Source organism: Equus quagga, chromosome 12 (genome assembly GCF_021613505.1).
Source record: "Equus quagga isolate Etosha38 chromosome 12, UCLA_HA_Equagga_1.0, whole genome shotgun sequence".
Classification (NCBI taxonomy): Eukaryota; Metazoa; Chordata; class Mammalia; order Perissodactyla; family Equidae; genus Equus; species Equus quagga.
This window is the reverse complement of record NC_060278.1, coordinates 109,875,653-109,892,694: the sequence shown is the minus strand read 5'-3', so window position 1 is coordinate 109,892,694 and position 17,042 is coordinate 109,875,653. Positions and strand designations below refer to the sequence as shown.

General features: G+C 60.0%; 1 protein-coding gene across 1 annotated transcript in view; it reads right to left on the bottom strand.

The window, feature by feature from the left end:
• Window positions 1-13,266: 13,266 nt before the first annotated feature.
• CDH4 (cadherin 4) overlaps window positions 13,267-17,042 on the bottom strand; it is a 594,249-nt gene continuing 590,473 nt past the window's right edge. Inside the window, exons 14-16 of the mRNA XM_046678081.1 lie at window positions 16,716-16,855; window positions 15,706-15,870; window positions 13,267-13,644 (exon numbers count right to left, since the gene is read on the bottom strand). Of these exons, the coding sequence (XP_046534037.1) occupies window positions 13,438-13,644; window positions 15,706-15,870; window positions 16,716-16,855 (512 nt within the window). The 3' untranslated portion in view covers window positions 13,267-13,437. The remainder of the gene's footprint in view (window positions 13,645-15,705; window positions 15,871-16,715; window positions 16,856-17,042) is intronic.

The following is a 17,042-nucleotide window of genomic DNA, read 5'->3' as shown; positions in this document are numbered from 1 at the left end:
TCGTTATCTTGATTGTGATGGTTTCATGGGTGCGTAGAAATGTCAAAAATTCTCAAGTTGCACACTATAAATATGTGCAGTTGACCGTACATCAAAAATAGTTCAATAAAGGTGCATAAATAAGTGAATATGAAGAAGAAATAAAGCTATGTTCCAGTGCAGAGACTGGCTTTGGTGGGACGTGGCCGGGAGGAAGGTGCAGGCAGGCAGGGGGGCCGTGGGGAGGGAGGGAAATGGACGCAGTCCTGGTGCTGGATCCATGCGAGGTGGGGGGAGGTGGTAGAGGACCCCCAGTTCCAGCATTAGCCCGGTGAGCCAAGGCGGGTGGGCTGCAGAGGGGCACCTTGGTGGAGGGAAGGCCAGGGAGCCCCGCTGTGCTGGGGGAGTGACGCCAGAGCAGGGCGTGTGGTGGCAAAGTCCTTGGGGGTGCCCTGTGAGGGGGGCGGGGCCAGGACACAGTTAATCTTCCTGAGAACAAGAAACATCAGCAAAGTGGGAGGGACCCTGGGGAAGCCGAGGGCAGGGTGCCATGAGGAGGGTGGACAGTGCTGCCGGGGTCCCTGCAGTTATGGGCTGGACCCTGCACCAGGGTGAGGAGTGAGTGGGAAGCGAGGATGGGGACGCAGTAGTAGGCATGGGGGGCACAGCCTGGGGAGAAGGCTGGCTGTGACAGGGAGGTGGGGCGGGCACCTATGGGGATGGGAGGCCGAGGGAGGGCTTTTTAGAGATGGTAGGTGCTGGAGCACATTTATAGCGCTGGGGGTCAGATCCTGGTGGTGGTGCTGGTGGCGGTGGTGGCAGTGGCATTGGGGGACATGCTAAGGAAGAGAGCCGGCTAAAGGCAGAGAGAGGGTGCAGAGAACAGAGGAGGGAAGGTGGTGCAGGCACTCCGTAGAAAGGAGTTCTGCATGTTTGGGGCCTGGTAGGACGTCAGCTCATCTGCCTAGGGCCACCTTGGCTGCTACTCCTTGAGAGCCTGGCTGAAAAGGAGGCCACTACAGAGGGAATGGGTATAAAGAGAGTCTCAGTGGTGTTACTGGAGCACTTAGATCCAGCTGTGCCTGAAGACCAGCACTGAGCCTTTTTTGGAGATGTTAGGGTGAGATGGTGACAAGAATTTCCCTTCTTGATTCAATCAGGCCTGCAGATCCAGCCCAGCCCTGAGAACTATCCCCCAGGAGTTTGGGGAAGGATGGAAGACTGGCCCCCGCCAGCATTCAAACTACATCCTGGAGAGAGAACCTGTCCCAGTGCTCCTCACTGCCACACCGCAGTCCCTCCTTCCCTCCCAGGCAGAGTCAGCAAGCATGGCAGGCTGAGCCTAGGGCAGAGGGGAGGGGACGGGAGAGGCACCCCCTGGGAGGGGCCTCTTTGCCAGTTCTGGGGTGGGGGGGTGTCAGGGACATATGGAAGAGATAAGGGGCAGTGGGGAAGAAGGGAGATGTGCAGGGAGGGAGATGCCAGTAGGGCTGCCCACGGCTAAGGGTGTGTCTCCAGGGCCCTGGGGGTGCCTGGGCTGGGGGGTGACTTCACCCGACTGAGCTCCCTCATTCTGGCACCAGCAGGGGGCGTGGAGGCCCCTGGCCTGCACCCATCCCCACCATTACCCACTTGTTGGGTTCCAAGGGTGTGGCTGGCCCAGGGCCCCCCTGTGCCCCCAGGGCTGCGTTGGGGCTCTCACCTCCTCCTCTGGATTCAGTTGGCCTCTTCAGCCTCTGGGCCTCTGAAATGGGGGCAGTAGCAGCACCCTGCAACCCCAGGGTGTCCAAGAGGTCATCTGAAGAGCCCTAAGTGCAGCCCCCTGGGCCAAGCCCCTCCCGAGTGGTCAGAGACGCCCTGTGCAGGTCCCAGGTCCGGTGGGTGGGCGCAGTGTCTTTGGGCGGTCTCGGGGGCCCCCCTCCCCAGTGCGTCTGCAGGACCGCGGGGGGCCCTGGCCCAGGTGAGATTGCTGGAGGCCACAGCCAAGGGGGATGAGGAAACTGATGCTGGAGAGGGGCCAGTTTGCCCAAGGCCACTGCCCAGCAGAGCAGCACTGGTGGCGGGAGGGAGCCCAGTGCATCCTGCCAGGGGACACGGGGGGACCAGTTCTACGCATTGCGGGCCAGGCCACCAAGTGGCCAGGCTGCAGGGCCCAGAGAGCCCCACCTGCACATGGGGGTGGGGCACACGGGTCGGGGAAGAGGTGGGTAGACTGGCCTGAGCAAATGGTTGGGTTGGGGGGTAGCCGGGGGCACACTGTGGTGTGTGGGGCAGGGAGGGCCCGGGCACAGGAGTCTGGGAAGGCAGGGTGCATGGAAGGGGTTCACGGGTGGGTTGAGGCCCTTGAGTATGTGGGGGTAGGGTGCGCCAGGGGTGTGAGTACACGGAGGTGTGGGCACTGGGGCGGGGCCTGGGGCCCGGGGTCATTATTCACATCCTTGGCAGATGGGACGCCTTGTACTCCCCACCCCTGCCCGCCTCTCCTCCACAGCTGGCCCTGAGCCAGGCCCAGGCGCTCAGCCCACCTGGAGGGTTTACAGCCCAGCGCTGCCCAGTTACCTGAGCTGATTCGCGGCCCTTGTGCCTGGCCTGGGTAGTCGCTGGTGGGCGTGGGGGATGTGTACCTGCACTGAGCAAAGTGACCGAATTGTTGTTAGAATGCAGGAGCGTGCAGCTGTGTTGACAGAGCTTTCCCAACACCAACAAACTGCCAGGTGGAAGATGTGAAGGAAAAACCCCAGAACCCCACAAAGATTCTTCCTGCTGGGGAAAGAAAACGAGACCCATGGACCTGAGGTTCCCATGCAGAGTCCTGGCTGGCCTCAGTGGAGCAGGAAAGAACAGACACACCACCAGGAGAGGGGCATCTGGCCAGTCCTCAGGACCTGAGCTGGCCCCACCAATCCCTATCCCAGGGGTACCTGCACTGCTGGGAGCCAGCCAGCTGCCTAGGGTTGCCAGGCACCCCCTTCCCGCTAACAGAGGATCATGTCAGGTAAGAGTCAGCTACCTACTTACCTGGAGGCAAGCCCGGGCCTATGGGGCGGAGAACCAGCAGATTCTGCCAGGTGTGCTCAGAGGCCTGTCCCCTCAGGGATTCCCCTCATCATGGCCCTGGTCGCCTGCCCAGAGGCCTGCCAGCTCCTGCACTTACCCAAGAGAGCCCTGAACCCAGGTGTTCTTTTTGGTGGTGATGGAGAAGTGGGAAGTCGGGGGCAGAGGTGGCATTAATATCTCTTGATTTTTCAATGCTGACAGTTGAGGTTGGCTGAAAAATGGCCCCCAAAAGAGATTAGGTACTAATCCTCAGAGCCTGTGAATGTGACCTTATGTGGAAAAGGGGTGTCTGTGATGTAGTCAAGTTAAGGACTTTGAGATGAGTCCGTCCTGACTTGCCTGGCTAGGCCCTAAATCTATAGCAAGTGTCTTTACGAGAGGGAGGCCAAGGGAGATTAGACAGAGAAGCCCACGTGAAGACAGATGCAGAGACTGGGGTGGATGCTGCCGCCAGAAGCTGGAAGAGGCAGGAAGGATCCTCCTCTGGAGGGAGCCTGGCCTTGCCCGCACCTGGATTTCTTGCTAGTCTTGGACTCCTGGCCTCTGGATCTGTGAGAGAATAAATCTGTTGTTGAAAGCCATCCGGTTTGTGGCCCTTTGTACCAGCAGCCCCAGGAAACTCATACGACAGTTAGTTCAGCGTTTTAAGGCAGCTGGGCCGATCAAACCCCGTCTGAGGCTGGGCCGGCCTGGGTCTCAGGTGCTGACTCTTCACAGGGCGGCTCGGGGGTCATCGCCACCGAGGGGGCCCCTCCACCCCACCAGGAGGCATTGCCGTCATCTGGCTTCGTCTCTGACACAGCCCCACCCTCTCCTCTCGGGGACTGTGGCAACGCCGCCGCCTCAGGCTGCCGAGGAGCAGGGCTTTGCATGGCCAGTCAAGGCCCAGGCTGCAGGGACGGTGCTGGGACTGTCCCCGCCTGGCCCTCTCAGGAGGCCCAGCTGACCCGTGCCCAGCGACGCCACTGCCTCCTCAGCTGCTCTGATCCAGCACAGGCCCACTCCTGGCTGCAGGTGCAGCGAGCTCACCCGTCCCTGCCTGGTCACTCGGGCGCCATGCTTCTGGAGGTTTCCCTGCCCCTCCTCGAGCCACCCCAGACAGAGTCCTTCCTTGGGATGTGGCGCTGCTGCTCCACAGCGACTGAGCCGCCTCCTCTTCTGGGACTCGGCTCCTCCAGGTGGGTGTGGTGCCCTGCTCCATGTCCACCCTGCAGGTGGGCATGTGACCCTGGCAGCCACGTGAGGGTCTCTGTGGCTAGTGCAGAAGCGGGCCTGTGACCCAGCAGGGCCCATCGCCTTGTGTGGGGGATGGGGGCAACAAGGTCACTCTGTCCATTGGGCTGTGCAGCTGTAGAATGTGAGTCCAGGGGTTGTGGTGGGTGCCTTGGTGGCCATATGAAGAGGGAGGGACAGTTTGGATGGATGTGGAGCCAGCTGGCCTCGACACCATGGTCAAAGTCAATACCACCCTGGACTCTCTGAGCCAGCGAATGCCTTTTCCATTCACGCCGGTCGATGTGGCTTTTCTGTAAACCTGGGTACTGATGCCCCATCTGAGCTGCAGCTCCTGCCTCTCCAGAGCGGGCATGATGCCTCCTCCCGGGCGGTGGGTGCAGGTCTCAGCAAAAGGACTGGCCCCTTGCAGCTGCCCCCATGGCCCCAGGAGCGACATACCCACCAGCTGCCTGGGGGAACAGTGGAGGGAGATGGCGCACGCTCTGCACACACAACCCCCATGCCCTGTACCCACACCCACGCCCTGTGCACACACATCCCCCAAGCTCTGTGCACATGCACACACCCCCACACCCTGTGCACCCCCACCCACGTGCATGTGCACACACCTCAGGCCCTTCCCCGCCCCAAGCTCTGCACACACTGCTCCCACTGTGCACACACACCTCAGGCTCTGTGCAGCCCCCTCCACACTCTGTGCACACATACACCGCATGCTTGGTAACAATGGTACATGGCCCTGGAGGGCTGGCCGTGCAGCTTAGTCCCCCAGCTGCCCGCACACTCCCTGGGCCGTCCTGAAGTGCTCTTGGGCCCTTGGCTTCGTTTCATCTCAGTTCATCTTCCCAACCACCCACAGGGCAGGTCGTGTTGGCCTGGAGACCTTTAGGGGACTTGCCCACGGTCACGAGCTTCAAGAGGGGCAGAGCTGGACTTGAACCCAGGTCTCGACTCTGGCCAGGCTCTGGCCCTGTGCTCGCTGCAGCCTCAGGGAGGCCAGGAGCTGATGAGTGCGTCCTCTCAGCTGGGATGCAAGCTCCTCCCGGCCAGGCCCTGCTGGGTGCTGGGAACACAGTGAGGTCAGCCGGGATGTCACTGTCCTGCGAAGCCGTGGAGACAGACCAGAGAAAAACTTGAGCTAAAATGTGTAAACATTAAATAATTAAGTTGTTTTAAGGAATCAAATAAAGACAACAGAGAAACTGTGAGGACCCCAGGAGGGTCCCAGGTGGGAAAACTTTTCCCACAGAGACATCTATGAGGATTCAGGACCGTGCAGGCCTCTGGGCCTTGCAAGGAGAGGCTGCCTCTGTGGAGCTGGGGGAGCAGCTGCAGAGCCATCTGCCCTGGGCGTCCTCCCCACTGCCCAGCTCAGCAGGGAAGGCCAGGAGAAGTGACATCCCTGTGGCTAGAGCTCAGCAGGCCAGACCTGACCCTGCTTTCGTCTTTCAGGTAAGTTTTCAAGCAGACAGTTTCTTCCTAAATAGGCGAAAGTCCCCGTCGTCATTTCCTAAAGCCACACGGGAGTAGGGCCAGGTGGCTGGAGGGTCAGCACCGCGGACAGCACCCTGCAGCCAACGTGAGCGGGGACAGCAGTGTGTGTGCAGGGGTGCATGTGAGTGTGTGCTTGTGTGCGCACCTGAGTGTGGGTGCATGGGGTGTGGCAGGTGGGAATTGGGGATGATCTGTGAGGGGTTGGTGGGCATTTGGGGGGTGTGAGGGGGCATGTAGGTTGGGAGGGAGGGCAGAGGGAGAAGCCGGCTGAGTCTGTCCTCAAGCTGTGCATGAGTGACCTCTGCCACCTGGCCACACCCCCTCCCTTGCCCCTTCAGTGGACATCCAGGGCCTTGTGCTCCTTGACTGTCAACCTTGAGGACTCCTCTTTGGTGAGGCCTAATGCTGTCCAGGTGACATAATGTTCATGAGGCCTCCAGGCCTGAAAGTACCCCCATTCTGGTACAACCCCTATGGGCCTGAGTCAGGACGAGCTTACTGCCACCCAGGCCTCTGGAGGTTGCTGGCCGGGCAGCAGGTGCAGGAGGGGTGTGGGGATGGTTTTCAGGCATTACAGGTTGGGCCCTCTCTGGGAGCCTCTGGGCCTGGGTCGTGATTATGGAGGAGGCTGGCAGGACCACTCACTCTGCCCCCAACCCATGGACCCAGGGACCAACTGAGGCCCCTTCCCTCTCCTACGAGGCTGCTTAAAACTGCAGACTGAGGGTCCAGAGAGACCACTGCTTGTGCCCGTGCACCGCCCCTGGGCCTGAGGTGCCACAGGGCTCTGGCAGGCACATTGGACCCTGGGTGCTGTGGGGGCCACATTCAGGTTAGCTGGCCAGTGCTCCTGCTCATGGGGAGGGGCCTGCTAAGGCAGGTGACGGAGCCTGGTCTCCGCGTGTGGGAACAGGGCCCACACTTGTGCCCTTCACGGCTGTTGTGGGGGCCCATGAGCGGTGGAATCAGTGCTCAGCACGTTCCTGGGGAACGGTAACAAGATCAAAATGGCCCGAAAGTCAGCCACTGTCGTCTTCTGTGGAGTAGGAGTCAGCGAGTCCTGCTCACCTCGCTGGGAGGTGCTGCATCAAGGCATCCGGCACGTGGTGGATTCGTGATAACCGAGCCCCTCCCCTCTTAACCATCCCTCCGCTCAGGGACATTTTCCACACCAGAGTCCTGCCTCTTTGACCGTTCCCCCCAGCCTGGCCTTGGGCTTTCGGGATGGGGCTGCTCCTGGGGACGTGGGGCTCGAGCAGCATCCTGTGGGCAGTTGGGGGAGGAATGTGTGCATGTGGGGAGAGAAGGGGCTTCCTCAGGGCACTCGGGCTGGGATAAGAAGGGAGAGGAGGAGCGATGCTGCCCAGCAGCGCCGAGGGTGCTCCCGGCTCTCGGTAAAATTAGGTGCAGAGTGGAAGTTTATTTCTCTCTTAAGTGAGAACAGCTCCAAGGTGGACATCCAGGACTGGGGTGATGGTGCCCCGTCATGGGTCCACCCATCTGCAGTGGCCACCGTCATTATCCTTGTGGGGGCAGTTTCTTGTGGCACTTTGACCTGAAATGGAGGAGTTTCTGGCTTGGTCCTGAGTCTCAGGTGCTCTCCCTGATCACACCCTCCTGGGACAGTGCGGCCACCCCCCCAACACTGTCCACTCCCGACCGTGCCCCGATCACACTCAGCTCCTTCCCACCCAGCCTCGCCCTGAGCTCCACACCATCCTGCTGCCATCCCACGGGTGTCCACTTGTGGATGTGCCCTGGGCACGGCCAGCAGTGTGGCCAGACCCAAGCTCAGGTCCTCCACGTGCCTGGGACAGAGCTGGAACAGGACGTCTGTGAGCCCTGCCCACACTGGGTGCAGTCAGTCTGCCACCTGCCCTCACCTGGGCCCACCCCCATCTGCAGCCCAAGTCCCTGTAGCCATGGCTGGCCCTTATCCGCACGAGTGCCCCATCTTCCCTCTGCCCCCTCCCCTGTCCACCCTCCACGCCTTGACTCTCTCTCATCTGATCAAGCCATTCTCCTGAATCACGGGGACTTTCTCAGGGCTGCTGCCCTCACCCAGGGCCCAGGCAAGGCTGACCTTGACCTCTTGCCAGGGGAACGGGCTCAGACTCGTGACTGGGGGCTGCCCCTGTGGCTGTGGCACCACGGCCATGGCCACATAGCACATGAAAGTTGGATTTGTGTCACTGCATCCTGGCAGCCTCTCATGAGCATCTGGACGACTGCCCGTCCCCTAGCACGCCAGTCCCAGAGGCCCCCTGCCTGGTGGACCAGGCCTCCTTGGCTGGCAGAGTGAGCTGTCACACTTAGTGGAGCAGCAAAGGCCCTGGGGGCTCTAGCAGTGCACACCTGTGAACTGACAGCTTTGAATGCCCCTCCCAGGCCGGCTATGCCAATGCAGGGGAGGTATGGGGACCTCCGTTTAGTGAAATGACCCAAGAGAGGGCCCCTGTGCCTCCAGGAAAAGGGCCACCACACCTCCCAGAGGCCCTGAGCTGGCCTTTACAGTAATTTCTGCCCAGCCCCTGCCTCTGGGACAACCGGCCCTCTGCTGTGGAGCTGGCGTCGGGTATCCCTGAGCGGACTCCGCCACCCAGGAGGGCCTCACCCCGGGAGTCTGATTACAAGGAGTCGGTGCTCCTCCCCCCACCCCCCTGGATTGCCTGTCCCGGGTCTGCAGCAGTTGTTGTCTAAGTGTGAATGTAATTAGCTGCTCTGCACCCTTAAAATTAGCAAGTGGCTAATTGTGCCTGTAATTATCAACTGTACCCATAATTAACCGTGTGAGCGATTTTTTGTTATGCAAGTCATTGTGGATGCAAATTTGTGCCCAAGAAAAGGCCTAGGAGAGGTGGTGGGGAGGGAGGAACCATCTCTGCCTGGGGCTGGGGGCAGGGGCTAGGAGCCTGCACGACAGGCTGGACCCTGGGGCTCGGGTCTGACTGTGACACTTAGTGGGGCGAGCTGGGTGGCTGCTCAACCTTTCTGAACTCCATTTCTCTGAGGATGGCAGAGCATCAGCCAGTCCAGCCCTGGTTGGGCTCGAGTGTGTGGCCTCTGCCAGCCAGCACTGTGCACAGGGGCTCTGCAGCACAGCTTTACGACCAAGAAGGCGTGAGCTGCTGCTGGGGCTTCTCCAGCTCAGACTCAGGCCAGCGGTCAAGGGCAGGCTGGGTCATGGAGACCAGGCTGGGCCTATCGGAGAGCTTCCGAGGACTCCCAGGTCTGGCAGGGTGGACCCGCTTGTCCTTGGGTTCGTGGCCTGGCGGGCTGCGACTTGGCTGGTGCTGCCTTCCTGCCAGATGAAAGAGCCGCTGCAGGGGGAGGAGGCCAGGGCTCTGAGGATTGGGGGCGTGAGAAGTCTAAGTCGGACGGGCTCCCCTGCGCTCTGAAGGAGGATTTGCCCAGGGAGGAGGGGGATGTATTGTTTAGCATTTCGTTAGGTTGGTCTCTAACTTCCAAGAACTCTGGAATGCGTAGGCGTGTGGCACGTGGGCCTTCCTTTGTGCACCTTCCCAGGGCCTCACAGACGTGAGGAGTGGCCTGGGTTTGTTCATGTCTGTGGTCCTGGGACTCAGCAGGAGCTCCAGCAACGGCTGCTGAACAAGCAAATGCCACTGTGGACACCAAACCCGCCATGCTCACCCGTCTGCTGCCCCTGAGCACCGTCAGCTTCTTGGCGTGGAGAAGAACAACCCAGGTTGAGGCCGGCTATTTAAAAGGGGACTTTATTTACTCCTCTGGAGCAGCGTGCCAATGCCCCGACCCCGCTCAGGACACGGTAACTCCGCAAAGCTGCTGCGCAGTTTGGAACCAAGACCGCCCGGCACTAAAAACACATTGAAAACATCGACGCTCTTCCCTTTTTTTTCCCTTTTTTTTTGGTACAAAATGATACAAACAACAATACAAAATAGTTGTGCTGTTGACGATTACAAAAGAAGTGGGAACGTTTGTCTAACTGCGCAATGCTCAGAGTTGCAGTGTGAATACGTCATACTCCAGTATCTTTCCCCAAAACAACCACAGTCATGCGGGCTGCTACACATTTTGTCCATTTTCAAAAAGAAACATGCAAAAAAAAAAAATCAGGATGGAAAAAGGAGAGAAAGGAAAAGCAAAAGGCGTTCCAATTATACACAGAGGTGGCCCCCGGCTCTGCGCTTGGCCGCGCCTGTCCTCTGCACACCACGGGGCTGTGAGCTGTGGCACAGGATGCTCTGTGTACGGGAGGTTCCGTGGGTTTTTTGGTGTTATTCCTTTTATCATTGACAAAAATTGAGACTCCCCTCCCCCGACTTTCGACCTTGGAGAGAACAGAGTTGTCATCTCAAACGTCTGTGTCGGCCGGTGCTCATTCTAGGGAAACTGAGGCCCCTCTGAGGCCTGGCACTTGGCCGTCCCCCTGACGCTGTGGTGGTGGGAGGCCTGCACTTTGGATGTGCTGACAGACATGAGGAGACGACCTGCTTGGCCAGGAGGTGCTGACGGACGTGGCAGCCCTCGGCTGGGGAGCCCGCCGACCAGGGTCGGGGTGTTCTTGCCACCCTACTCTGCGGCACAGGTTTCTCTGTTCACAGAACAAAATTCCCTAAAGAAATGAGGCCGTGCCCAAGCGGTCTGCCAGCACTGAGGCTGGGCCCCTGCCGGCCGGGCCCGGAGTTGTGGACAGGTCGTATTAACAAGCTACAGAAGAGGGACATTTGACACTGATTGTACGCTTAGCTAATGCTAACTCGGCCTCGGAACAGAGTTCCAAGATGCATCTGGGAGGGTGTGGGAACCCCATCTTTCTCTGGCCCCCAGGGGATGCCTGGGGTGGGAGTGAGAGGGGACGGCTGTCCGGTTGTTTGGAAGCAGAGATGGGCATGAGAAGTGCCCCATCGATGTCCCCCCGGCGGGTTGCCACAGCCTCAGCCTGCACGATTTAGGCAAAATGCAACGGGGTCTTGGCAGTGACGAGAAGCAACGGGAGAGGGGAGAGGCGACAAGGGTGGTGGTGAGACGGGCATCAGCACCTGGCTCTCCTGGGTGGAGTGAGGCCGAGGGCTCCCGGTCACCCGAGTGGTTGGTGGGATTGGTGCTCAGGATGCCGAGTCCTAGGCTGGGCCTGGCACGTCCATCCCTGAGGTGAGCCCAGGGCCTGGGGGACCCAAGGAGTCCTCGGGATTTCAGAGAGGAGAGTCCACAGAATATGGTTGGCTCCCAGACCATATTCACACTTCGAATGGAGGATGAACTTTCCAAAACAAACAAAAACAGAAGATTCGAGCCATATCCACCAGGCCTGACCCCATCAGTGGTCCCTCAGTGGCCTCACCCTAGACTCTGGGACAATTCTCCGTGGCTACCTGAGCCCAAACGATTTGCATAGCACAGCTTCGCACTGGGGGTCCGGTCCCCTTCCCTTGGCAGGCCACCCTCCTGACATCTGTGAGATGGCTGGCTGCCCCGGGGGAGCATCCAGCATGTGACACGGGTGCCCTCCTCTCCTGCCCATCCGTCCCTCCGTCCCTCCCTAGGCAGCCCTGGACAGGGTTAGGATGCACAGAGCCCTCCACAGGCCACATGCTGGAGCCTGTGACCCCAGCTCAGCTCTGGGAGATGGACAGAGTCAGTGATGAGTTTGGTTTGGGGAAGAACCCTGACGTCCAACAGGGACACACCCACACGCTTCGCACACACTTGTGCACACTCAAGTTCATCTTCGAGGCCAAAGCTTTTTAGAAAAGAGGATGACCATAGCAACAGGGACAGGCCATAGGCCGAGGAATAGATCAGGGACCCCCTGATGGAGACACGGAGAGCACGCTGCACCCCAGCCCCCTCCCCCCCCACCTCCCCCAGGCTCTCTTGAGGCCTTCCCTGACCCCGGGAGCAGGTAGAGGGCAGGGGTCCCCGGTGGGGCTCCAAGGCGAGCCAGCCTCCTTGCCCTTGGTCAGTGCTGGAACTCCTCTCCCCAAGGGGGCTCCGATGCCAAGTCCTGCCCAGGGCCCTTCACCCCCTTCCTTGGGGAGCCCAAGAGCAGATGAAGATTTCCCTCTGAGGTGCCTGCCTCCTACTCTGGCCAGAGGAGCCTTTGTGCCCACAAGTGGCTGTCCCTGGGAGACAGCCTGGGGAGAGAAACGCACCAGGCTCCTTGTCTCACCCAGTGAACAGGTGCAGCAGGGGTCTCCCCTGTGGGTCCTTGGGACACAGCCCCTTTTGCTGTCCTGTGGAACTGACCCCCTGGTGTCTGGCTTGAGAGTAGACTGCCGATCAAAAGGGCACTTCCGACTCTGACAGTCTGAGCAGCTAACCGGCCCAGCGGCAGCTCGGTGCTGATGTTGGTCCAAGGGAAAGGGGAGGGGCTTTTGTTTCTAGCAGGTGGGGTCCAGACGCATCTGTGGGGCGACAGCACAGCAAGGACGGCCTGCCCTGCCGTTCAGAGCAGATCTGTGCCGTCCACATCAGTTCGCGAGCATTGGAAACTCCAGTCCGGAGAGGCAGGGCAGGGGAAAGAGGCTGCCAGAGTCCCCCGCTGATCGCAGGGTTTCCAAGCCTCTGGAACCGTGAGTGAGGTTCACCTCTCCTGGCTTCTGCACAGCCCAGGGTCGGGGGCTGGAGGCATCAGAGCGCTCAGGGGTTTGGACTGGCACGTGTGCGTGTGCGCTGGACGTTTGACGGGGTCCCTCGGGAGTCAGATGGCGAGAGGCGGACGGCTCATGCCAGGGTTTGCTGAGACTCTGGCTGTTTTGGGCTGTGGCTTCTTGGGCCACCATACTCTACTGTACTGAAGGCAGTTGGGACCTGGGTGGCATTCGGGGTGACAGTTGGCCCTGGGGGAGGCCTCCTGGTTCACTGGGGCGGTCTGGGGGATGGCCAAGGCAGAGATGGGGAGCATCAGGGACGGCCCCTCGGAACCCCACCTGCCCCAGCTATTTACAGCATCTGGGAGTCGGGGCGGCAAAGACTCCGTGCCGGCCACGTTCACACGGTGGCGCCTTTTGTCAGCGGCCTGGCTGCCGCAGGGGAGCTTTCTGCTGCTGGAGCTGAAGGCTGGGCCTCCCCGTCTCCAGCCGGCCTCGGGAGCTCCAGGGGACCCGGAGACCCTGACTGCGTACAGCAAAGTGTGAGGGCTCAGAAAGGCTGTTGGGATTTGAACCCCAAACTATATTTTCCTTGTAAATTTTGTCAAGCGAGTCACCCACTTTTTTTCCTAATAAAAGACCAAAAAAAAAAAAAAAAAAGACACATTCTCCCCAGTTCCTTACTTGGTGCCTTCAGAGCTGGGACTCGCTGGGCTGGGGACTTGTCTGTCTGCTTGCTTGTGGTCACTCCTGAGTTTGAAGGAATCTGATACACGTACCAAAAGGCACTTTCTTTTTCTTTTTTTTTTTTTTTTAAAACAGTGCTTCTGTTCTAAGAAATTCAAGTTAAGACAGAGTGCCTCTCGCTCCCCTTTACTGCTGACTCAGCTACCGTGATGGGCGGGGTGCCGCGGGGCGAGCAGTGTTCATGCCAGACAGCTCAATGTTGGGGGGGCTGGGGCGGGGAGGGACCCCCTAACACATCACTAAGGACACGTCTGCAGGGAGCCGGGAAGACCAGCTGCCTCCTGCAGTCCTGCTCCTCTGGCGTCTGTCCGAGCGCGGTTCTCGCTTTGGTCCAGGGAGGTGAGGGCGGTTAATCCTCCTCGCCGCCTCCGTACATGTCCGCCAGCTTCTTGAACCTGGGCCCCCAGTCGTTCAGGTAATCGTAGTCTTGGTCCCCGGAGCTGGACGAGTTCAGGGAGCTGACGGAGCCCGCGGTGGAGCCACTCCCTTCATAGTCGAAGACCAGCAGGGAGTCGTAGGGGGGTGCTGTGGGGTCATTGTCAGCCGCCCGGAGTCCCTGGGGGTCACGAAGACATGGGGTTAGGGTGGAGGGTCTGCTGCCTCAGCCCCAGGGGCCTGATGGAGGGAAAAGGGGAGCCCGGGAGAGGAGCTGGGAGGCAGGTCAGGAAGGTGAGGTGAGAGGGCCTTGCATACAGTAGGTGCTCAATAAGTGCTCCCTGTGTTTGACTGAAGGGCATCTCAGAGAACCAAGTCGGGAATGGTATTTATGAAAATAAACTGTGGAAGAGCGTTGGAGGGAGCAAACTCAAATGACAGCATGGCCGCACAAACCACATGAGGCAAGGGGGTGGGTGGGGCCTGTGGCTAGAGTCAGTCCCTCCGTGTGGCCAGATGGTTCTGGATTCCACAATCATTGCCACACGGAATGTGAACCTGAGTGGCCAGAGTCAGAATCTGTTGTTACATCAGCTATCCCCATGAACAACACACAGCAATGCAGCAGGCGTGGCTGGACCGCCCCTCCATCAGTGCCCGGGACCTCCCTCCTTCCGTGTGCTGGTCCACCGAGAGGTCCCAATGCCTCCAGCACAGCTCCGTGTGCGGGCGTCCTGCTGAGGGTGCCTCTGGGAGCAGCCCTCCCCTGGTGACCGTGGGGGTGGGTACACACCCTGCTCCCCTGCTGGTGGGCGGGACAGCTTGAGGTGGGGTTCTGCATGGGCTTGGGGAGGTCTCCAGTGGGCTAGCCTGGTTGCCCACGGTGGTCACTGGCTGGATGATGCACCTCCCTTCCCCGGGAGGGGGCACCCTCACCATCACTCAGTTTCCAGTGGCTTGTGGTTTCTGTCTTTACTTTCCTCTAAGAGTTGCTTAAAAGTGGGCTTTTAATTATAGACTGGGGAGGACGTATTGTTGGGGTTTTAAAAATTTTTATTACACCAGAGACAGTAAATGTTGCCTAAACCGAATCAGCTTTTGGGCAGGTGTAGAAATTTCATCTGCGGCCTGGGACATGACCTGTTTTGGGGGATGCTCTTAGAAATCTCGGTATCTCTGCTGAAGCACTTCTGGGTTCTATGCTGTTTAAATAAATTCTTTTAAAGTCAGATTCTGACTCAAGTGGAGACAGAAGCAATGCCAACGCCTCTTAAACTACAGTCGGTGTTAGAGGCCAGGTGGTCAACACTGAGGGACCCACGCCAGCTACACAGGCGATCAAGGATGTCACCGTCTCTGGGAGCTGATGGGTGAGGTGTGCATGGAGCCGTGCAGGTACCAACCGCCCGACACGGCTGACTGGGGAGAGTTGGGGGGGGGGTGCAGCCACATAGCCACGTTCGGATCGTTGCTGTGTCTGCTGTTCTGCAGAGGAAGGTGGAGGCTGAGGCAGGCGCTGTGCCCCTGCACCTGTCCGTTGAGCATTTCTCTGGTGAACCTGCTGGAGGGGTTTCCGCTTTTCTTGCGAAGGGGGAAGGTCAAAGGCTGGGGACGTTATTTGTTGGGACTTTGATGCTGACTTGTCTCCAGACCCCAAACGTCAGGATGGGTGCTGTGGCCACGGGGTCAGGTGGCAGCTCCTGAAGGACGCCCAGCTCTCGGGCGTTCTCAGGGCACCGGGTGTGTGTGTCGGGGTGGTCTGGGCTGGGCCTGATCTGGGCAAGTCACAGGCCTGTCTGGGCCTCGGAGGCGAGTGCAGACGGGGAAGGGCCCTCGCAACAGCCAGAGACCAGAGTGAGAGTAGAGCCTGCGGCCCCTGAGTCAGGTCCAACAGCGGTGGCTCCTCCTCCCGAGGACCGGAGACGGCCTCCTGCTGCCCCCCTGTGCCCGCCACCCCTGTGGCCTCAAGTTCTCTGAGTTCTTAGCGAGCGTCTGCCGGCTGCCGCGCCCTGTCTGCTCATCCTCGCCTGTGCTGGAGCAGGATGCTGAGGGGAGGTGCCTGGCCCCAGGGCTTGAAGCTGGCAGGGGCAGGGCAGGGCCTGGACCCAGGGCTGAGTCTGTCTTCTCACCCCGACACCGCGGGTGCAGGACGGTGACAGCTTTGATTTGTGTGCATGAACAGGGTTTTACTTTTATGCGGACACCCTGCTCAGGGGCCCTCCCCATTGCCCAGAGCGCCCACCTCGTTGATGAAGTCGCCGATGTCTCCTGGATGGGGCACCACGGGCCTGACCGGGTACTGGGGCTCGGCGCCCACTGGCCGCTCGTCCACCCGCCGAACCCCGGGGGCCTTGCTCAGCACGTGCTCCATGGCCTCTGGCTGCTGCAGTTGGCTGAGGTCGTAGTCCTGGGGAGGAGGTGTGGGTGGGGCAACAGGCACAGGTGCACCCTCGTCCTGTTGTGTGACTCAGCTCCAAGCGTGCCCGCTGTCCTATCCCGTCATCTGGTCCCCAAGCACGCCCACTGTCCTATCCCATCACCTGGTCCCCAAGCACGCCCACTGTCCTATCCCGTCACCTGGTCCCCAAGCACGCCCGCTGTCCTAGTCTGTCACCTGGTCTGCCCTTCCTGAAATGCCCACTTCTCTTCCATTCATCTAAATCCTGCTGGTCCCCAAGGCACACGAGGGGTCTGTGTCCCCCAGGCTGCCTTTGCTGGGCTGACGCTCCCCCAGGGTGGCCCCTGCCCACACCTCAGCTCCCATGCACACTCCTCACTAAGCTTTAGGGGGGTAAGGACTTGCCCTGAGTCAATGGCCAACGGCAGACCCAGAATCCAACCCAGCAGCTCCCTGGGCCCACCCTCCTGGGCACCCTATGTGCTGCCTCCTGGTCCCCCCACAGCCCCTGGGTTGTCCCTGGGTCAGGAGTGTCCTTGGGACCCCCTGGGTCGTGGGGCGCAGGCCCATCAGCTGAGGGGAGGGAGCAAGCTGAGGGGATCCAAAGCCTAGGGGAGATGAGTTCATGCTGGTTGCCATGTGGAGGAAGCTGGTACCCTGTGCACGCACCCAGGCCTGGAAGTGCAAATGCGGGCAGGACAGGTCTGGGAAGACTGTCCCCACCTGTCCCTGCTGTCCTGACCAGAGCATTGGCCGCCTTCACACTACAGAAACGGACAAAGCGTCTTCCTGCTGAAACCCAAGAGGGAGTCCTGGAGGCGGTGTGTAGGGGTGTCCGGCAGCTGTGGTCTCACCTGGTCCTCCTCGCCGCCCCCTTCCTCGTCGTACTTGAGAATGTTGTCACGCACGTCGTCCTCGGGGTCAATGAGCAACTGCTTCGTGTGGCGCTCCTTCTCCCGCCGTTTCATCCACACGACAAACAGCAGGACCATGGCTGTGGGGCAGGGGGGCCACGCCGTGAGTAGGTGTGCGTGTGTACGCATTCACCTGTGTGTGCCATGTGTGTGAGCATGTGTATGCGTGTGTGCTGTGCAGCTGTGTGAGAGCTTGCACATGCATGTGTGTGCATGTCCATGTGTGTATATGCATATGTGCATGTCTGTGTGGGAATGGACTCCTTC